The 23398-nt window shown below is 39.6% G+C and overlaps 1 protein-coding gene across 2 annotated transcripts; it reads right to left on the reverse strand.

Moving 5' to 3' along the window:
- Positions 1–945: 945 nt before the first annotated feature.
- On the reverse strand, positions 946–22044 carry BLVRA (biliverdin reductase A). 2 transcript variants are annotated; one of them, XM_067470170.1, is made up of 8 exons: positions 21867–22044; positions 9952–10085; positions 8447–8573; positions 7182–7301; positions 6604–6701; positions 4641–4748; positions 4115–4286; positions 946–1579 (listed from the first exon to the last, which is right to left on the reverse strand). In XM_067470170.1, exons 3-8 carry the CDS (start codon positions 8566–8568, stop codon positions 1306–1308), a joined length of 894 nt encoding a protein of 297 aa, XP_067326271.1. In that variant the 5' UTR covers positions 8569–8573; positions 9952–10085; positions 21867–22044; the 3' UTR covers positions 946–1305. The 2 variants fall into 2 exon arrangements, with proteins under 2 accessions (XP_067326271.1, XP_067326270.1); XM_067470169.1 differs by having other exon boundaries at positions 9952–10126.
- Between the last annotated feature and the right edge of the window lie 1354 nt (positions 22045–23398).

Below are 23398 nucleotides of genomic sequence, written 5' to 3' on the forward strand. Positions count from 1 at the left end.
TTTTCTCCCCTTCAAGTTGACTACAGGCACAAGTAATATCACAATAGCAGGACATTATCGAGTGTATCTGAAGTGGCATTTCAAGTTTCCACCACACACAAGCACTCAGAAACAAAATTTACAATGCAAAATTCTTTAGTTATGAACTTTATCAAATGAAGACTGAATTAGCTCCAAGAAGGCAACCAGCAGGATCAAAACATGGTCCTGGAATCTCAAGTTTCATTTTGGCATGAGGCCAAGTAAGCAAACTGTTAGAGAAGTTTTTGATCTTCAAGTTGCATTCAAACTGCATAAAATATAAATATGTGTTTTAGGGATACTTGCACTGTGCAACTTACATCTTTATCTCAGCTAGTTACCTACCAAGGCAAGAAGCATGTGACCCTTTAGATGGCTCTGAACTGCAATTCTCAGCATCCTGTACTAATTTCCAGCATTCCTCACTATCCTGGTTGGGGCTGCTGGGAGCTGCAGTTGAGCAGCATTTGGAAGGCTACATAATTCCTATCCCAATATATCAAATCAAATCATTTATTTCGGTCATAGACTAGCACAAGAAATATATAGTATTTCAGAAGAGAAAACCTCAGCCCCAAGCAATGTTATTTTCTGACTTCAGTAATATTCAAAAGACTTACTAATATCGAGATTCCATCCTGCACAATAGCTGGGAAAGTCACACTCATTGGTTCAACTAACACTTCCTCAAGAGTGAAACAAGAAAATGTAACTCAGAATTGCATTTTCCAATGTCATTCTGCTATCATGGATTGTTTTCACAAATGAAGACAATTTGCAGAATTGCTCCCACATTCTTATATTGGGAAGAGGCCCACAATAATTAGAAAAGTGCAAGAAGTCAAAGTATATAAAGATTTTAAACTATAAAAGCATAAAGCCCTAAGTGTAAAAATGAAAAACAGAAAAGAAATCCGAGACATATTGTGCAAATAAGGAAGATTTTTAGTTGAAATCCATATAATTCATAAAAATATAATCTGTTGAAAAGGCAAACTGCTGCCATAGCACCTGTATCTGAAGTAATATATCTGGACATCTCTTCACTAGATTTTGATTATAAAGGTATCATGCATGAAGGCAGGGTAATAGTTGTATAGTATCTTGCTTTGCCAGGTTAAAATAAACCTAAAGCAACACAGAAGGCTTGGAGTGTTTCATACTTGTTAGAAAACTCTTACTAGTTATAATAGGAAGCTTGGCAAATGAGAGGAAAATTGTAGGAAAAAATAGAGAACAAGAAGCAGTAGTTCTAGGTGACTAATCCAGTATTCCAAAGCAGTTTCAAGAGTAGATGTTTTGTGGCTGCTCGCAGTGCATTTGAATCTCTTCGGCAAGCTCAAGACATAGCAGAATACGTCTCTTCTCAGCGGCCAGTTCCTCCTTGGAAACCTGGCCCAGCAACTTTTTGGCAAAGAGGATCAGGTCTTGCATGAAGATGCCCACAGCTGCACGAGGAGCATCTGGGAGCCTCTCCAAGCACCCACTTTTGAAGCAGAAGTTTATGGTCTTATCCCTTTTCATCCCTGGTGCCCTTTCTTCAATCCAAGTCAGAGGCCTAGGTTAAATAAAAAGGCATAGAAAGGATTCAAAAAAGGAAACTGGACCATGCAAAAGACTTGCTTAAAAAAAGCAGAAAAATAAAAGCTGTGACATTAGGAACTACTACTGATTGTTTTATTATTTACTAGCTGTCCCCTGCCACGTGTTGCTGTGGCCATGGGGGTTCTGTGTGGGAGGCTTGGCCCAATTCTCTCATTGGTGGGGTTCAGAATGCTCTTTGATTGTAGGTGAACTACAAATCCCAGCAACTACAACTCCCAAATGACAAAATCAATTTTTTTTGAGTAAAGGACATACATTGGGTTGTTAGGTGTCTTGTATCCAAATTTGGTGTCAATTTATCCAGTGGTTTTTGAGTTCTGATAATCCCACAAACGAACATTACATTTTTATTTATATAGATGGCATGTTTCAACGTAATGTCAAGGAACATCATTCCTACATCATTATCCATTTTAGTTGTGTGTGAGAGAGAAAATACCTATATATTATATCTTACTAACAATGCACACTAGTAATGTTTTTATACAAAATGACTGATTCCCATAAGCAATTCAGGCATGGCTCTGCCAGTTCTCCAAAACTTCACCAGTGAAAGTCATACACTGGACACTGGAAGCATGGTGAAGTAAACATGAATCTACCCCTCAGAAGGGAAATTTACTCTTGGAAAAGGTGTCTCCACTAAAGATTTATCACCAATCCTTGTTTCCACAACAAGGTATTTTTTTCACAATGTAATTATCACAGGGATCGAAAGTGAGGTGAAATCTTCTCAACAGGGACACAGGCAGCAAAACAAACCACAGGGGTGTTAACCCTTCCCTATGCTATCCAAGGTGTGTGTGTGTGTGTGGCTGGAGTTACACTTTAAAAATGTACCTGTTCTGACTTGCATACAAATTCAACTTAAGACCCAACCTACAGAACTTATCTTGTTCTTAACTTGGGGACTGCCTGTAAATGGCTTTCTGGATGCTTTCTGCCAACATCTAGCTCCCTCTGCTGGTGATCTTTATCTCTCAGAAAAAGTTACAAAATCATTGCCTTTTTAAAGAATAACTTAATATAAACCAAAAGAGTGTAGCCATGAAATTAATTCCTATCAATCTCCATCACTTCATAAGCCTTTCTTGCCTATTTGCGTTGCCAGGTAAAAATGGTACAGTATTAATACTAGGATTATCTTCACTTTCACCAACACATGCAAAAGCAATATAATTTCCGATGTTTTCCCTTGAGAAAATATTATAAGAGTATTTGTCAAAGATATGTGCAAAAACCTAATTTGGTATGTGTATCTAATTATTTTTGTTAAAAGTCTCAAAACATGTAAAACTTTTATGTACAAAGATTTTTTTTAAGCAAAAAAGACTCAAAATATGAAAAATCCAAACATTTCCTAGTATGGAAAAAGTTGCAAGTATTCTTTAGACTTTAGCTAAGAGAAGTCACAATTGGTAAGATTTCCCTGTCAGATCCACATCCCCAGCCCAGCATTTCAGAATTTTCCATAGTGAAACTTACACAGATCTGGAATTAGAGGGAAAGTTATCTAGATCACATGGCATGATCGTCACGAGGATCTGAATCAGATCCTCTCTTTAAATGCTTTTCATCACTACGTCTTCAGATTTACTAGACTTCATGCACACAATGGGTATCCTTGTAAAAGTTCTGATAATACTGTCCGAATGCATCTCCCTCTACGTCCCGCCTCGGAGTTGAAGATCTTCTGGGGAGATCCTGCTCTCGGTCCCACCTCTATCACAAGTGAGATTGGTAGGGACGAGGAGCAGGGCCTTCTTGGTGGTGGCCCCTCACCTGTGGAATTCACTCCCCGGGGAAATTAGGTCATCGACATCCCTCCTCTCTTTTAGAAGGAAATTAAAAACATGGATTTGGGACCAGGCTTTTGGGTAACCTGGCAGATAGATAAAGGACAATGACGACTAGAATTGATAGGAACTGACAATGTGGAATGAATTTACGGACTCTGAGCTGGCGAACATTGAGCATGAGATTGGTTTTATTGATTGTGATGTATAATTGATTGTTTATAATTGCTGTTTATATATGTTATATTTTTATTGTTTGTGCAGGCATCGAATTGTGCCTTTTGTAAGCCGCCTGAGTTCCCCTTGGAGGTTGAGAAGGGAGGGGTAGAAATACGCGAAATAAATAAATATTACTGTTAATTTTAAGGGCCAGTTTAGGTGACATTCTCAGGGGAACACTTTGACTCTAGCTCCATGACAGTTTGATGAGTAAAAATCAGCAAACTATAATAGGATGCCAACCAACATATTTAGATTGCTATGACTTACTAAAGTTCTTAACAAATCAAACTTAGTATCCAGTTACTGATCCAATTAGTATTTAGAAAAATCAAAATCAAAACTGTTTCCCGATTTCCAATAAATGTTACTGAATAAATATATTAAGGGGAAGATTTTTAAAAAACTAAGCAAGTTAGCAAACGCATTATTATGGTTAAACTGAATGTTTACTAGAATCTAATGAGACCAACCTCTTATCTGCAGTCAGGAAATGTGCGGTCATTCTGGAATAATTTTTTTCTTTCTGCTCTTCCCTTGTGGCAGAAGTAACTGTGAGGTCTCCAAAAAGGTCGACCAGCCAACTGAGGCGGGCAATCCCACTAAAAGCTGGAAAGCCTGAACGCTCTTCATTCAGTGGACCACCTTTCGGAACAAAAATAGCCGGTAGAAATTATAAGTCAAACTATCATAGTTCAGTCCTATGTCAATTGGATAGTTCTGGCTTAGCAAATCAAGTTTATTTCTGCCATTCAGATAAGCCTATTAACACAACATTGTGGCCTATAATACAATAGTTGTCAAAGAGGATACATATTTTACAGTATAGTTACATCAATCCCACACTACCAAAATGGAAAGCGTCACAGGAATAACTCTGGAATGCAGAAAATCTATGTCAACGTGATAAGGAATCTTTGACAGCAAAAGGTTCAAGTAAATTAATGAACTCAAAGCTTAAATCAGATAAGAGTTGTGTCAACCCAAATGTTAACCAACCTGTGAAATGTAATGTTCCCTTCACAAGTTCCTTCCCTTCCACCTCTTTCTTTAGTTGTTTGTATTCTTCTGTCAGTAACTCAATATGTTCCACATGAAGGATTTTACCTGCCATTAAAAGAAAAGCAGATTTAATAGGATTACCAAGATCATTATGAAGTTTAAGAAATAATGGATCAAAATGGGAGTGGGACCAATGACACTGTGTTGATTTTCTTGTGGAAAACTATCAAATAACTTGAATTTTTTGTCATACAGCTAGTAATGCCACCAAAACCTTGTTTGAGTGAGGGAATTGGAGTGAGGAACAGCTATAGATTATATTACTTCATGAGTAAAATACTCTCTACATATCTAGACATCTTGTGAATCACCATACTAATCAAAGCTCATTCACCATATATTACATCCTATCAGTTGCTTCACTTTTCCCTGGTATTTGAACTCAGGAAAGGAGCAAACTCAAGACTATTAGGTGATCTACCATTAATAACTGATGTATCAAAAGTTGTGCAGATTTGCTTCGAAATAAATTATATTGAGCTACTATTTGAACTGTTACCCCTGTCCCAAATATAAGGGTGTCACACCCTTTTTCATACTGGGCCACATCAGCCTTATGGTGCCTTCAAAGGGCCACTGAATCCATGAATGGAGAATCTGTAGATATATATATATTACATAGTGTCCAGTGCCCTTTAGTTTTTACCCAGTTTGGGTCCCAAGATCTTATTGAACAACAACTCCCATCAGTTTTGATTATCCATCATGTGGATTGAAGATAATAGGAAATGTTGACCCACAATACTTGTGGCTCTGAGGTTGGGGGAATGTTAAAGAACACTTTAAAGTCAGATATTGTAGTTGTAAGTCTTGTACCTCAATTCAAATCCCATTATTCTGCAGTCTTCCAGATGTTACTGTATCACAAAACCAAATAGCTCTAGTCATGATGCCTAATGATAAGGAATACAGGAAAATCTGGAGTCGTAACATCTGTAGTCGTAACATCTGGAGGGCTACATAAAATAACATTGCAGGTCGAATTCAGCCTTCAGGCCTTGAGTTTGACACATGTGCCATAACATTTTAATATAAAGGAATATTCTTTGCACAAACAAGAAAAGCTACAATCTCTATTAGCCAAGACAAGCAAGAAAATCACAGTCATCATTCCACATTTTCTTACTTTTATTTTCTACAAAAAATACAACATATTTTTCACCTTTCCTAGAACTAAAAGCAAAAAACTATAAAAGATTCAGGAAAGAAGAACACTACAATGCCCAACATCTCTGGTCACCAGTCATAACAGCTAGAATTGTTGGGGGTTGGAGTCCACTAACATCTGGTATCCCAAAGACCAGTGGCCTAGATCTAAGTGTGAACTGGCTGCACCCATTTTGAATCACTACATTTGAGATAGTCATTCCACCGGCTAAGGAAGAGGAGGAATGTTTTCAACTGTGCAAGTAGGAATAAAATGCAATAAAACCACATATTAATATGCTGGTTTGGTTATGGAACCAACAGAAGAGATATCTGGCGTTTAATAGATCAGTATATCAGCTTTTTACAAAAAGGAGGATTTCCACATATCTATTTTCATCTTTATGCTGCAAGGGATTTTTTATACTATAAGTATCTTTGAAACTGATGCCACATAATTTTTATTTATTTACTTTATACCCCTTTTTTCCTGTGGAGATTCAAGACAGCACTTTGGTCACAATTTAAAACACAGTGAACACATTAAAAAAAACCCCAATTAAATAGTACTGTTTGGATTTAGATTAAAATACAGTTAAAATATAATAAATACACTTAAAATTTAATTTAAAATTCATAATCTCCTTGCCCCCGAATCCCTTATCCTTCCCCAAATGACTGCTGACAAGAGAAAAATCTTTACCTACTTGCGGTTTTTTCAACGATTATCTATGGCTCCAATTGTATAAATTACCTTTTTGCTCAGCTAATCCCCAGAGCTCATGTGCTGTCTTTGCAGACAATGACATGGGGTATTCAACAAGGACATGTTTTCCAGCTTCTAGGCACATCCTTATAGAGGAAAAATTAGCATATGTTACATTGTATACTGTTACATTGTATACAGTACCCTCACAATAATTCCTAGCATTCCCAGCATAATCGCTAGAATACATCAAAAAGGTTACCACTAACAGAAGCAGGGGACATTTATAGACACTAGAAATAAATGATCACTTTACATTGTGTCCTCTAACATCTAAGTTTATAATCCAAGTACTTGTGTGGCGCATATAATATATATTGCAAGATGAAATGAACATAAATTGTAACAGGGAAAGATCAGATGTCATCTATGTTTTTGAATTTGAGCAGAGGCAGTTTTGTAAATGCATAGGACTATCAATTCACGAAAAAAGTAGTTTCACTTGGTTATATTGCCAAATATTATGAGTGAGATAACAATGAGTGAGAATTTTGCGCTTTATAATTTGGGTCAATGATGCATTCAAAGTAATGATGGAGAAATAATTATTTTTAGAGAATGGATACCTGACACTTTCACTGTGGTTTTGGTTATCTGTACTGATGATGGCTGCATTGACTTCATTACTGTTCAGAGCTTCTTGAAGACTTATTTGTTTCACTTCTTGAACCTTGCCAAGAGATCGCCTAATTTCAACATTAAAAAAATGAATCAAAATATATCTGCTATATCTACAACACAGTCAGATTTAACTGAATCCTTTAAGAAAGAATTCAAAGAACAGTATCAGTATCTTAGTAATTAGAATCTGGATACCCAAATTGGTGTTGTGGTTCAATCATGGACTGATGGCCTTGCAGAAACAAATTTACATCCAGGAATATCTGAAATATCAAAACGTAATGTCTCTTCCTACAGAACCCTCTTGCAGCAATGATAGCTGGTGGCTTCCATCAGCGGGGTGCTGAATCCAGTCTGGGTTTTAGTTTGAATTTTAAAGGAATAACAACAACTAATACTGCTGCTACTGTATTCTTATACCCCATCATCTCCCCAAAGGGACTCGGGGCAGCTTACATGTGGGATAGTGTCCACAAGACATACAAGCAAAAAAAATTCCATAAAACAAAACACATTAAAGTAAAAACATCATAAAACACAACAACCCAGATAAAAACATGTTAAAACATAAAGGTATAAAGCTAATTGCAATGGGGCTCCACCAGATAGTGACCAGGAACTATCCAAGGTGCTGAATCCCAATCTCTACATTAGATTTGGCAACCTAGATAGCACCTTTACAGTTCAAACCAAACTCCAGAGTATATTTACTGCACACAAAATATGAAAGTCAACAATAGATTCAAGCATCCTCCTGCTCTAGATTCTTTCACTTTGACAGGTTAAAACATTTTCAGCAATGTCTTCATTAGTGGGTTTATGGAATTATCTCTACATTTGAATCACTACATTTGAGATAGTCATTCCACTGGCTAATGATGTCCAGCTGAACATATCTCTTAAACTTTCTGAAAAGATGGAAAGATTTAGCAAAATATTCAGAAGGCAATGGCTATTCTAACTTTTGTTTTTAGCAGTGCACAGTACAATTTGAATGGTAGCAATCTTGGGAGGAAAGTGAGCCACAAAAAATGGGGTACAAATGAATATTGTAACAACAATAATAATACATTTTCTCAGCCTGCCTTCCCACATCTTCTTTCATGCAACTAGGCCTTAGTTCTGAGGCGAATCTTGACATTTATATACATACAGACCAACGCTCTCACACACATATATATGCAAATATATATTGTGAAATTTTTCGCACCTAGACACAAAGCCCAGCAGTTTCAGGTGTTCGGCAGCACTGGACGGCAAAGGATTCAGCAAGTCTCTGATCCGTACAGATCCTGCCATTCCAATTCCAATTACCACCGTCCCAATCATCATAAATCCTATTTGCAGAAGAAAGAAAAGAAAACATATCATCATAACAAACTTGATTTTCACCATTATCCTATGGAACTGCAGCTGTCTTCTGCAGGGAGCAATCCCAATGGCCTACCTGTTTGACAATTAGCTGTTTTGTTTAATTTCTAATGAAATTAATTTTACCTGTGGTTAAACAGCTTGAAGATTTACTCCATAACAAAGATTGGCTGTAAAGCAGGGATCCCTAAATTAAAGTTTGCAGGTTGGATGTGGCCCTCCACGGTCATTTACTTGACCCCTTAGGATTGTCCCAAGTCTGAAAGAACTAACTTGACTATCTCACCAGCCAAAAGCAGGCCCACACTTCCCACTGAAATACTTGTAAGTTTATGTTGGTTAAAATTGTTCTTCGTTTAAACTGTATTGTTATTTCATGGGGTTTTTTTGCGCTACAAATAAGATATATGCAGTATGCATAGGAGTTTCTTATTTTTTCAAACTATAGTCCACCTGCTCAATAGTCTCAGAGACTGTGAACCAGACTTCTGTTTAAAAGGTTTGGGGATCCCTGCTGTACAGGATACAAGAAAATGTATCACTAACACTTTAATATCTAACACATACACTTTGAGCTACAAAAAACATTCCGATTAAAAAAAATCTGAATAGCAGAGACTGATACAACAATGTCTTTAAGCACATTGTTAGCATTTTTATACATTTTTTTATTCATGTACACACAGAGAGACAACAACAGGGCAATACCTTTATTAAAATCAACCAAAATGTTAGGATATTTACCTATGGAACAACACAGCTACATGTATGTATTAATAAAAGGGAAAACAAGTAATTTAGGTTTTTTTAAAAAAATAATAGTTGGTTTAAAAAAATTAGATCCATATCAAGGGTTTTTTTTTAGGAGAGTAGTTACCTTTCCAATGCCTACAAATGATAATAATTTACTTGACACATAACTGAGGTACAAACAACCCAGCAGATCAAATACATTGCATATACTGAGTCCTCTCTTTCCATTTTATCTACAAACAAATGTGTAGCTCTCCAGAATGGAACCTGTATGCATGTAGGGGGAACTTTAACTCCCCACATCCAGCTGCCTCTTGATTTTCCTTGATTTTTTTGATATATTTTTTAAAAGAACTACTTAACAAACATTAAAAAACAAGGGCATAGTCTACACAATAAGAACAAAACAGAGGCTGTGGCGAAAAATGTTGAGAATAATAATTCAGCTACCTATTGAGGGCCACGTGATTCCCATCTCTGCTCTAACACTTGAAATAGATTTTTTTCACAGCTTCTTGATACTGCTTCCTCTTATATTCCATAGACAACATCTTCAAATTAACTGTTTCCCTTTCCTACTCAACAACTTACTTGTAGCGTTAACAGACGAAGACAACGTGCCAGTTTATGTGTTGGTTGCCTCCTGAAGCAGACACATCAGTTCTTCTACACACTCTTGATGTTTTCAGCTTCTCTGAGAATTTAGAGCTGCCTGGATCATTGTGCTAAGAGATAAGGAAGGTTTCATAACACATTAAGGGCTGGTCTGTGAAGAAAACAGTTATAAAATGATGTGGTCAGCAGTAGGCACATCTGAGAACAAACTAGCTCTGTAAATAATTGTCTATTCTGTAACTTTTTACTCATTCCTCCACTCCAACAATAATAGGATGGGGGAGTGACGGCAAGACTACGGATGGGAATTTTTAAGAGACAGCATAATATAAAGGTAAGACAGGGAAAGAACTGAACTCATGCCTGGGAAAGAGGGATGGGTGGTGGGTTAATTCTTTGCTTGTCTGTGGATTGAAAGACTACAAATGGTGTCCTCCTACCTGTAGAATGATACCAAGAATTGGACATGCAGGCAGCTCTGAGACACCATTTAGTAAGTAATATGCATATTAACAGATTCCATAGTAATAAAAACCCACAATACTATTAAGTTCTATTTGTTACTTTCTCCACCTTTTCTGTAATATAGAGATAAAAATGTTCCCCAGTTTTGTGCCCTGAACCAGTCAAGATAAGCACAACTGTACAACCAACTGCCTTGTTATCATTCAAGAACAGTCACTGGAGAACAAGGAACTGTCAGCAAGCATTACTGGGTAAAATCAAAATGAGATACACTCTATTTTAATATAGAAAGTCTCATTTGTTTTGACAAAGTTTTTAAAAAACGTTTTTCCTTGATTGAGGTCTTCCAATTGCTGAAATACTGTTTGCTGTAATAAAACGGGTGACATTTCAGATGGCTTCTTTTTCAGCTAAAACGTATCTTCCTTATTCAACTGATACCTTTCCAAGGGAATGATTTAAGAACTTGGTACATTTTAAGAAGATATATGGCACATTTCACCAAGATATGAGCTTTCCATGATAGTGGATTGCTTTATCCCATAAAGCATGATGTTATGCTGATGGCAACAGTGCTACTTGTGGTGTTCCTATCTGAGATAAGCAATATTAAATGTGCCAAATATTTTAATGTAGTGAGGGAAGCAGTAGCGAGAGGTGATAGTGGCAAAAGAAAACTGAATATCTTTCCATCACAATTAAGAGTTTTGCTTAGCTAAAGCAACAGCCTTAATCGAACCAGCTTATTTTGAATTATGATGGAAAACATTGCTATATTGTATCATCTACCACCAGAGGGAACTCACAGCATCTCTAATACATAGTAATACTGTGTATTACTATGGGTTACAAATGTCATTACCTAATTGGTTTTATCATAAAAACATGGAAAAACTTTGTTTTTGCAAGACATCCTGCAGCACATTTTGCTATAGTTTTTCAGTGAATATCTCATAGTCTCAACCAATCAAACAGTTTGTGGCAACCACAAAAATAAAGTTTGTGGCGTATAACCATTACTTTCAAAGCAAGTACTGCACAGTTAAACAGGAAATATCACTTTCAAACCAGGAACAGATTTTTCCCCCAAATTGTGTTACATAGTGCTATTAGGCATACATTCTTCTGCTGCCCCTCTCAGTAAGGAAGACTGGGTTTATAAATAGGGTTAGAAATAAAATTCTAACACTATGATTGATACTCTGTAAAAACAAAATCTGTCTTGCAGTGATACCTTTATTGGGCTACCCAAAATTTCCCCAAAATATCACACAAACTTTTGAAGATCAAAGACTTCGTCATCAGGCAAAGACAGTAAAATTCCATGTGGAGGAAGGAAAATGATAGGTGTAGAAAGGGCCTATCTACAACCACACAGTTGGAAGCATGACCAAATGCTTTTTAAATTATTCCTATTAATTAGTTATGCATAATGTAAATAGGGGTTTTTAATTACCCCTATTTACATCAGTCAAACAATGAGAAGTTTCTCTGATCCCCGCTTCATTTTAAAAAAAATATTTAATTGATGTTATATGTTCAGTATTGGTTTTCCTACCCCCGATTCTAAAGTGACAGATCATTGTGTATCAAGCATCCAGCTTTATTTTTCATTCCTTTCTTTCAATCATATGAAGCACACTGCCAAAGCTGGCTGAAAAAACAAATAGACATTTCACACCTTGTGAGAGCAAACATTCATGGTGACTGTGCAGGCCAGCTCCAGAGGCAATGAGATCAAGCACAAACTGGGATCAAGCACAACTTGGGATAAAGGGATTGGCAAACAAATAAACACCTTAATAGTGCTGATTTGCACAAAACATCCAAGAAAGTCAATGCTAATATGGCAGAATTGTCCAGCCTACCTCTTTCCAAAGAGGCAGAGATAAAAGAAAAAACAAACAAATAAACAAACAAAAAACAGCCCCACTATTACATTCTGGTTCAAGAGCTATGGCAATGTAACATGTCATATATGACAAATAACATATGTGCAATGTTGAATGCTGGCTAATTTATCAAAAGAGAACAGCCTCTGACCTCTAGACTTGGACACATAAAGAATCACCACAGTGTTCTCCTATCCATTCAATCCCATTTACCTACACTAGAAGTGGGTATATGTGACTTTGGGGGCTACATCTCCATCTACGTATATCTTGCATCATTTCCTGTTTGAAGGCAAAACAAAAGGAAATTGAAATGTTTCAGAAGGGGCAATTTTTCTGCATTCAGGTGGTTTGAGAAAGGTCTTGTTGTTTGACATATTTGTATGCACTGTGGAATTTGAATGAGACTGTCACCTGAGCATTACATAATTTAAAAATGGGTTCAGTGCCACAAAAGTGATGCATGCAGCCTATGGGCCATACTTTCCCCATCCATATGCACATTTCATGCAAAGAGATTGAAAAAAGAGAAGAATACATTTACTGGTTGCACAGAGGATGACTTTTTAGTGGGTGCAACTGGCCATGAAAGAAAGAAAAAAATAACAGCTGATGTAGAGGATATATTGTCAGGCTAAGTGGGGAAGCACCCTTGGCCACTAATCTCAATAAATGATCTTGGACCAGAGGCTATTGTTGTGAAGGAATTGTGTGTGGTATGACGTTTTTATTCAGTGCCCCCAAATATATAAAAACTGACAAAACTGAAAAACATTTTCATCACAGACATGTGTTATCACTAATTCCCCAGTTCTAGGGGACAAGGACAGGATGACTGACTTGGAAGGCAGGTTACCAAGCAGAAAGAGGCCACATGTTACTCTTATCCTACTATTTAGATCTCCAAGATAAAACCCAAGGATGTTTAAACAATAGTTAAAGCAGCTCTCTACTCAGGTCCTGTAGTTTGATTATCCCTCCCACCCTCCGGAGTTTTATAAGTAAGCTCTTTCAACAAAGCACTTGATAACACTGTTTGATAGCATAACATGTGACAAATTGCATTATACTATGTAAGGGAGGTGTATCCAAAGCACAGAGCCAGTCTCTAGTTCTCACTTGCACATGCTACATATTTCACAGGGCAGATCTTTTTATATTTATTGCAGGGAGAGTATCAGTGGGGGATATGAATGTCAGTTTAACTTAGCAATGAAATTTCACTGACAGCATGTGGAAACTTCAGAGTATTATAAAATAATGTTGGTTAAGAAGCCATAAAATGTGCAGCTGTATCTTATGTTTACTAGAAAGTAAATTCAATTGGATATTATTTTTTAGTTAAGTATAGGTCAGCACATATCATGTGATAATTTAAGATGGGCAAAGGACAAATCCCATCCACACTTTTTCTTAAGGTCCCCACTCCCAGCACACTACCATATTGAAATCTGGGGGGGGGGGAGGGGGGGGCTCATAGGTACTACAATCCCCGACTCTGGTCTAAAGGTACAAGTATCCATAAGACTTCAGTTGTACACACCTGCACATTTTTTTCCTGAAAAGTAGTTCCCTTAAATAAGTTTCCTTGACCTTGGTGGAATTTCCTGTTGAAGAAGTATGTGTAGGACTGTAGTATAAATTGATCAGTAACTTTACCCTCTTTTTAGGAAAGCCGGAAAGTTGCTGTTCTGTAATGGGAGGATTGGAGAGAATTCACAGACATGGGGAAAACAATAACTAAGTGGTATAATATTAACTATGTATACAAATGCAGAAGAAAATCTCACCAAGTTCTAAATTAATTAGATTTGCGTTGGATTCCTGCCAAGAAATAACGATGTAGTGTAGACAGAATCTACTTCCCTAAACCCCACTTTGGTAAAATTGCTTGTCAATCCACAAATATATATGTACATCTAAAAAAGTGACTATAAACAGAAATACAACACATGGGCTCATACTGGAGAGGACTGATATGGTGACCTCTCACTTGGGATCAACTGACTAGTTGCTCAGCCTTCCTGCAATTCCTCTTTAAACAGAATGAGGATTGGCTCTTCCGTTGACTATATCCTCATGCGGAGGACTGCCATGTGTCAAACTTGAATATGCAGCAGTTTCTTCCGTAAAACAGGACACATGGTCACCTAGAAACCAATAAACGTGTTTGTGCATTTTGGTTGTTCGAGAAGATACATTTTATTTTACTGTCTTCCCAACATGGAAAAAGTTGGATTTTTTTCTTCTCTCCCCCATTCTAGAATTGAACAAAACTGTACATCAAATAAGATTGAGTACGTACGTTCCTGGGCACCTTATTAGAACTCCTGCCATGAACTTATTCATTTCCGTACCTCAAGAAACTCAGTTTTCAGAACTGACACCCGTATAGTTGTCTCTGGAAAAAGAAAATGGCTTCTAAGCCAAGGCACACTGCAAAATCTGTTCTCTTTCTCCTTTTTTCTCTTTCTTTTATAGCAAGGGGCAAGTTATCTAGGGCCTATAGGAAAAAAGAGATTGGGGGAGACACCACCTACATGCCTTTTCTGATGTTAATGTCTAAGGCAGGGGTCCTCAAACTAAGGCCCGGGGACCAGATACGGCCCTCCAAGGTCATTTACCTAGCCCTCGCTCAGGGTCAACCTAAGTCTGAAACTACTTGAAAGCACACAACAACTACAACAATCCTATCTCATCATGCAAAAGCAGGCCCACACTTTCCATTGAAAAGTTTATATTTGTTAAAAATGTTCATTTTAATTATTATATTGTTTTAAAGTGTTTTTTGCACTACAAATAAGATATATGCAGTGTTCATAAGGAATTCATTCATGTTTTTTTTCCCCAAATTATAATCCGGCCCTCCAACAGTTTGAGGGACTGTGACCTGGCCCTGTGTTTAAAAAGTTTGAGGACCCCTGGTCTAAGGTATTTTAAAATAACATATCATAAGAAAATTAGGCTATCAATGGCTATCTTCAACATTCATATTTTGTAGATATATTTGCAACAGTTAAGATTTACAATGTGATTTATTTTAAAGTGCAGAATATAAAATAAAGGTGTCAAAATGTTTTGAGCAGAACAAAAGATTTCAATATGGTAGTGTGCTGGAGAGGAGACTTTAGGAAAAAGTGTATTAACTCATCCATTTATGAACCTGACAAAGTTTTCAATATGGAACAATGCAGAGGTGGCATCTAGTCTAGAGCACTGAGTTAAACCTCCACATGACTGAATACTGTCAGCTGTGCATCCTACCAACATGTTTTATTTTTTGATAGAATAAAATCTCCTTATCTCTATTGAATTACATACTCAATAGCTTACAGAATAGACTGTTCTTGGCACACACACCAACTGTGACTCATTCATATTCATTCCACATACCGTTTCAGGACTGATCTAAATTAGCATGAAAGAACATCCCTGCTACTGTGTCTCCAACTTCACTTTTAACAGCATGATAGGAGGGCAGTTTAATTTCCTCCATCTATTTGAAACACGTGTCAAACTGAAGACCTGCACACTAAATCCAACCTGCCCAGTTATTTCATGTGGCTCTCCAGTTGCTGGACAAGAGCTTCTGTATTCCTCCTCATTAGACATCAAGACTAGATCTGATGGGTGTTATGATACTGTAACATTTGGAAGGCTGCCCTTTGTTCTGTTTAGTCTGGATAGTGGGTTTGGATTTAGGCTTGTGGATATGATGTCTGATGTTAAAATGTCCTTTAACCTTTACCAATCTCAGAGCCACAGGTGGTGTTGGGCTAGATTTCCCGCTATACACAATCCACATGACAGATAGTCAAAAGTGATGGAAGTTGTCATTCAACAACATCCGGGGACACAAACTGGGTAAAAACTAAAAAACACTGAACGTTATAAAAATTATAGGTGGCCTTTTGTATCCACGGATTCTCCTTTCATGGATTCAATGGCCCTTTGAAGGGAACCATAAGGCTGATGTCGCTCTCAACGAAAATGAGTGTGACATCATGAGTTAATTTCTCCCATTTGAGTCAAAAATCCTTTTGAAATTTTTTTATCTAAGTTGCTTCCACTTGCTGCTCACATGACTAAGTGGAACACAACAATGGTTCTCAGACTTGTCTTTTGCATCTGCACTGCATCACTGCAAACCTGTGACACTAAAACACCACAATGGACACACAGCAATTGACATTTCTAATTGAACGCCAGCTCCTCCTCTAACCAGGAAAAACTCTCTACCAATTTGGATCCCTTCTGGAAGGCAGACACTTCGCCTAGTGTCTGCCCTTTTGCAGACTGCTTACAGGGCTCAGCTACACATGGCCATTGTCAGCCTGGAAGAGTTACTTTTTTTACTATGACTCCCACAATTTGTTAAGCAGCATAGTTGTCCAAAAACAGAGGGGGGGGGGACTACTTTCATTAAACTTTGGGCTCACCGGCATCAAAACAACAACAAAAGGAAGCGAGGGTTAAGACAGAAAGCAGACTCTGCAGTAGTACACACTGTTCTGTCCCATTTTCCCCCAGTATCTACCCAAGTGGGGCAGAACAGCCAGTGTCATGAACGTAAGAATGCGTCTGTAGGAACGGTTTCACAATGATGGCCAGAAGCCTTTGGTATTAAGTTGCAGCATAATTCACTTTGTCCTATGCCATAACTGCACATTCACTCTAGAGTGGTTCTCATATTACTGTTATTACCACAGCAGAAATACTGACACCAGTGCAACAAAACAGTTGCAATGTTATATTATTTTACTTTCCCATGTGTAAATACTAAGTGCATTTAAACACAAAAACTCAAAGCATCTCAAAAACCAGACTCTCTTTCATGAGCACCTGTGGAGGAACAGCCAATATTATACATTGATCACTGGGGGAAATCTGTACATTTCTCAACACTATGCATTACAGTAGTAGCCAACAAGGCTTAAATATCCTAAAGGCACCAAATCCTGCCTGGTCTTGGAAGCTAGTACTTGAATGGGAAACCAACTGCAAATACCAGGTCACGGAGACTGTATTGCATGTGAAGGAACAAGCAAAAGCATCACTGCAGAATCTTTGTCTAAAAAATCTCCCAAAATCCGCCAAGTTGCCATAAGTTGAAGGTACACATATACAACTGCATCCCTCTCCTATAAGATGCTACAAATGGGTAGGGGGAGGGGCCGTAAATTACCCAGGGCCAAGAATACACAGATGATTTTGGCCTTATCAAAGCATTTTCAAACCACTGTTAGTACATACCAAGCTACCAGCAGAACAACAGCAATCTTTTTCATATAAGTAAGCTATAGCCATTCCCATATGGAAACAAGCAAGTTGCTGCATTTGGGGAAACTTCAAGGAGTTCCAGCCAGTAATAATAAATTCTGTATCTAGATCCTACACAAAGTGTCAGAATGTTGCCCCTTAGCTTTATAACGGACAAGTGACTCCTACTACAAAATACTGCAAACTCCATTCTCTTCCCTGCCATGCCCTGCTCGACCTGCCCACTGCAAATCATGGCATGGCTGCTAAACTTCATTCAATTCCCCCTATTTTTCTCCTGTAAACCTGGGGAGGAGGCCTCCCATACCTGGTGATACTTCCATGTTGTGCATCCACGCCAGGGGGGTGGGGTGCCCAAGAGTTTTGCAGATTAATTATGCCTTATGGCATGTTCACATGCATTGTAATTATCCTTTTTCTCATTTAGGTAAGCTAAATATTCTAAAGGCACCACACCTCATCTGATCTTGGAAGCTAATTAGATATTTCAGTGGGAGACTACCAACAAATATCAGGTTCTGTAGACTCTAATTTAAAGAAAGGAGTTGACAAAAGCACCTCTGATTACACTATGGTACAAAATTTGAAAAATTTTCAGTTCCTGGTTTGAAAATGTTATTTCCTGTTTAATTGTGCAGTACTTACTTTGAAAGTTGTTGTTATACTCCAGAAACTTTGTTTTTGTGGCTGCCACAAACTATGTTGAATTGGTTGAAACTTGATGAGATATTTCGTGAAAAACGATAGGAAAATGTGCTGCTGGATGTCCCACGAAAATGTTTTGACAGTTTAATAAACCGGGTTCTTGTAGGTTTTTTGGGCTGTACGGCCATGTTCTAGAAGCATTCTCTCCTGATGTTTTGCCTGCATCTATGGCAGTCATCCTCAGAGGTTGTGAGGTCCTCATGCCTGTCATAGATGCAGGTGAAATGTCAGGAGAGAATGCTTCTAGAACATGGCCATACATCCTGAAAAACCTACAACAACCCAGTGATTCTGGCCATGAAAGCTTGTGACAATAGTTTAATGAACATTTTCCATGTTTTTATGATAGAACCATTTAGGAAATTGCATTTATAATGCGAGAACAAAAAAGAACAACTTTGTTTTTGTACCTCGCCTCCATCTCCCCAAGGGGACTCGGGGCGGCTTACATTGGGCCAAGCCCAGGCAACATACAGATTAAAACAAAAACAACAGCAAATTACAAATTAAAATAGCACAAAAAACAAGGTTACATAGTGTTATTCCATGTCTAAGAAAACACAACACAACTCTTGGCTCAACAGGCAACTTGAAGGCAGACCAACAACTGGAATAATTAATCACCTGTAGTTACGCCTCACACGTCTATAAATATAAAAGCCATTGACTGGCTGGCTGGTTTGTATCACAAAGGTACCTACATGGTGGGATGGATCTACACCAAACTTGGCAAACATACCATTCATTATGAAACTTCAAACAATTTAGGGATTTGAACTTTTTTAAAAAAACCTTTCGGTCCCAGAGATGAGGGAAAGAAAAGGATATAAGTAGTTTGGCTGTTGTTAGGTGGAGTGGCCCTATGTGATGTCACTGTGAAAGAGAGGGAGATTTATTAATATTAATAATAACAATAAATAATAATAGAAGGAAGGAAGGAAGAAAAGAGAGAAGAAGAAGATGTACGAGGGAACCGGATGGCAGCAGGAAAGAAAGAGCCACGAAAAGGGTCTGCTCATCATTGCCAGAGTGTTGCTATTGAGACTTTCTCAGAGTTGGAGAAAGGAGAAAGCAGGCCATTGAACAGAAGCTTTCCAAAGCTTTAGGTGCTCTTACTGCCTATTGCAAGGAAAACCAGCTGGTTCCTAATCTATCTAAAATGCAGATGTGTGCTTTTCCTCTTAAGAACAGACAAGCATCTCAAGCAATGAGGATTACTTGGGAAGGAATCCCACTGGAGCACTGCAGCAACCCAAATACCTGGGAATTACCCTGGACCTTGCTTTGATCTACAAGAAGTACTGCTTAAATATTAAGCAAAAAGTGGGCACTAGAAACAATATCATATGAAAGCTGACTGGCACAAACTGGGGATCACAACCAGACACAGTGAAGACATTTGTTCTTCTGCTTTACTACTCTGCTGCTGAATACACATGCCCAGGATGGAATACATCTCACCACATTAAAACTGTGGATGCGGCTCTTAATTAGACATGCTACATTATCACAGGATGTGTACGCCCAACACCGCTGGACAAATTATAATGTTTAGCCCAGTGGTTCCCAACCTGTGATCCATAGACCGCCTCACTATTACTACACCATTGCCTCAAAACTACACGGCAATAAGGGTGACTGGTTTCGCGAAACCCTCTTATAGTGCCGAGGCAACGGGGATGTCAGGAGGGGAAGGCTGACTACCTACAAAAGATTACTACTATCACATCAGCTCTAGATTATGAAATATGGTTTTCTGTGGGCGAGCAGATGGCGACTACTGGATGGCATATGTTCTGTATCAGAAACTAGAGCTGATGTGGTCTATCCAATGCAGTTTTCTGAATCAGCACCTCAAATAACCAAGCTGAATCTAAAGTTGGCCAAAAATTGATTCGTAACACTTTTGGTACTAATGCTGGAGAGTGGTTCCTGCTCAAGTGGTACCTGGTTTTAAAAAAGGGGGTTGGGAACCACTGGTTTAGCCGGTATTGAACCACCTGAAATCTGTTGGGAAGTAGCAGCCAGTAAAGAAAGGACCAAGGCATTGACATCTCTGGCTATCAGCCAGTATGCCAATCTATATAAATAAAAATGTAATGTTCGTTTGTGGTATTCACAGAACTCAAAAACCACTGGGGCAATTGGCACCAAATTTGGACTCGATACACCTAACAACCCAATGTATGTCCTTCACTCATAAAAACACTGAAAAACATAGAAGGGACTTAAAAGGCTACCAACGATAGAATTGGGCCAAACTTCTCACACAGAACTTCCCCCTTCAACACCCACTCGCGACCCCCACCCCCCCAGGGGTCCCGAACCCCAAGTTGAGAAACACTGCCTTAGAGCAAACTATCTAAGGCGAAAACTGGGTGTCTGTCTTTATGAAGAGCCCACACCCCCAAAATGCGGGATTCAGGTTCAGCCTATATACAAGGAACAGGCTTTCAATCCCAGGTGGAAGGCATCCCTTATAATATGGGGCACCTACCAGCACCTGGTGGCGCAGTTGGTTAAACTGCTAAGCTTGTTGACCGAAAGCTCACAGGTTCGAATCTGAGGAGCGGTGTGAGCTTCCGCTGTCAGCCCCAGCTTCTGCCAACCTAGCAGTTCGAAAACATGCAAACGTGAGTAGATCAATAGGTACCGCTCCGGTGGGAAGGTAACAGCACTTCATGCAGTCATGCCGGCCACATGACCTTGGAAGTGTCTACGGACGCCGCCTCTTCAGCTTAGAAATGGAGATGAGCACCAAGCCCTAGAATCAGGCTCGACTGGACTTAATGTCAGGGGAAAACGTTTACCTACCAGCCCTGGAAGGGACATCTATACAAATAAACATGTAATGTTTGTTTGTGGGATTAACAGAACTCAAAAACCACTGGATGAATTGACACCAAATTTGAACACAAGACACCCAACAACCCACTAAAAAAAATAATTTTGTCATTTGGGAGTTGTAGTTGCTGGGATTTATAGCTCACCTACAATCAAAGAGCATTCTAAATCCCCACCAACGATTGAGAATGCTAAATCGTTGGCACACAGTTCTCCCATGACCAACAGAAAATACTGGAGGGGTTTGGTGGGTAGTGTCCTTTGGTTTTGGAGTTGTAGTTCACCTACATCGAGAGCACTGTGGACTCAAACAATGATAGATCTGGACCAAACTCTACACGAATACTCAATATGCCCAAATGTGAACACTGGTGGAGTTTGGGGAAAATAGAATCTTGACATTTGGGAATTGTAGTTGCTGGGATTTATAGTTCATCTACAATCACAGAGCATTCTGAACCCCACCAACGATAGAATTGGGCCAAACTTCCCACATAGAACCCCCTTGACCACCAGAGTGGGCCACAGCAATAATGAGGGACACCTGGCAACCTGACGCCAAAGGAAATGAAATTAGGCGCAAACAGTTTTGGGGGGAGTGGCTCAACTGGGCCACAGGAGTCAAGCAGGAGCAGCAGGGTCGGAAAAGATGCTCCTGTCCCTTTGTGAGAACGAGCCCTCGTTACTCTGCCGCGCCTCATTCACCTTGAAGCTCCCTGCTTTATGAAGCGACCGCAACCGACGACGCAGGCTTCCTTTTTCGGTCCCTGCGAGGAGGAGGAAAGACGACGCTCCGCTTCCTCTGGGCTCGCCTCCTGGTTCTGTGAGGAAGACCGGTCCGCTCTCCTTGCAACGCCCGCTCGCGCCGCTTACGCAACGCCCACGAGACGAGGAAAGGGGCGCGCTCATTGGCCCCTCGCGCGAGGGGGTAGGCGTGGCCCTTCCCCTCCTGTTTTGGAGAAACAGCGAGACTCGGAAAGGGGCGGAACTCAATTGGACAAGCGCGCGCTGATTAGCCTGCCGCGCGATAGAGTGGGCGTGGCTCCTCAAGCAGCCCTGCAGCGAAACAAGATGAGAAAGGGGCGGGGCTCGCGGGGATAAGCGCGCGCTGATTGGCCCGCCGCGCGAAGAAGTAGGCGTGGCTCCCCAAAAGGTGTCACGGCAGAGGGAGAGACGTCAGTCATCAATTGAGTAGAGAGAGAAGGAGCCCTCGGTGGTGCAGTGAGTTACACCCTGTGCCAGCAGAACGGAAGCTCTAGGTTCTCTTACTGTCTATTACAGGGGAAAGCAGCTGATTCCCAACGCATCTGAAACACAGACATGTGCTTTTCACCTTAAGAACAGACAAGCATCCTGAGCTCTGAGGATTACCTGGGAAGGAATCCCACTGGAGCATTGCAGCACACCCAAATACCTGGGAGTCACTCTGGACCGTGCTCTTACCTACAAGAAGCACTGCTTGAACATCAAGCAAAAAGTGGGTGCTAGAAACAATATCATACGAAAGCTGACTGGCACAACCTGGGGATCACAACCAGACACAGTGAAGACATCTGCCCTTGCGCTGTGCTACTCTGCTGCTGAGTACGCATGCCCAGTGTGGAACACATCTCACCACACTAAAACAGTGGATGTGGCTCTTAATAGGACATGCCACATTATCACAGAGTGTCTGCGCCCCACACCACTGGAGAAATTACACTGCTTAGCCGGTATTGCATCACCTGACATCCGCCGGGAAGTAGCAGCCAATAGTGAAAGGACCAAGGCAGAGACATCCCCAGCTCATCCCCTGTTTGGGTATCAGCCAGCAGGTCAACGACTTAAATCTAGAACTAGTTTTCTAAGATCTACAGAGACACTCGCTGGAACACCTCAGCAAGCGAGAGTCCAAAAGTGGCAGGCTCAAATCCAAAACCTCAACCAATGGCTGATACCAGATGAGAGACTCCCCCCTGGGCACACAGAAAACTGGGCGACTTGGAAGGCGCTGAACAGACTGCGCTCTGGCACCACGAGATGCAGAGCCAACCTTAAGAAATGGGGCTACAAAGTGGAATCCACGACATGCAAGTGTGGAGAAGAGCAAACTACAGACTACCTGCTGCAATGCAACCTGAGCCTGCTACATGCACAATGGAGGACCTTTTTGTGGCAACACCAGAAGCACTCCAAGTGGCCAGATAATGGTCAAAGGACATCTAATCAACTACCAAGCTAGAAACAACATCATACAA

Source organism: Anolis sagrei, chromosome 6 (assembly GCF_037176765.1).
Source record: "Anolis sagrei isolate rAnoSag1 chromosome 6, rAnoSag1.mat, whole genome shotgun sequence".
In the NCBI taxonomy this organism is placed as follows: Eukaryota; Metazoa; Chordata; class Lepidosauria; order Squamata; family Dactyloidae; genus Anolis; species Anolis sagrei.

Bases quoted from the DNA above. Each gene is read 5' to 3' on its own strand.
- BLVRA (XM_067470170.1), bottom strand. From the start codon at position 8,568: ATGATGATTGGGACGGTGGTAATTGGAATTGGAATGGCAGGATCTGTA. The intron at 4,287-4,640 runs GTTGGTTAACAT...TTGTTCCGAAAG, and splicing joins GGGAACATTACATTTCACAG to GTGGTCCACTGAATGAAGAG. The intron at 1,580-4,114 runs GTTGGTCTCATT...TATTTAACCTAG, and splicing joins TTCCTGACTGCAGATAAGAG to GCCTCTGACTTGGATTGAAG.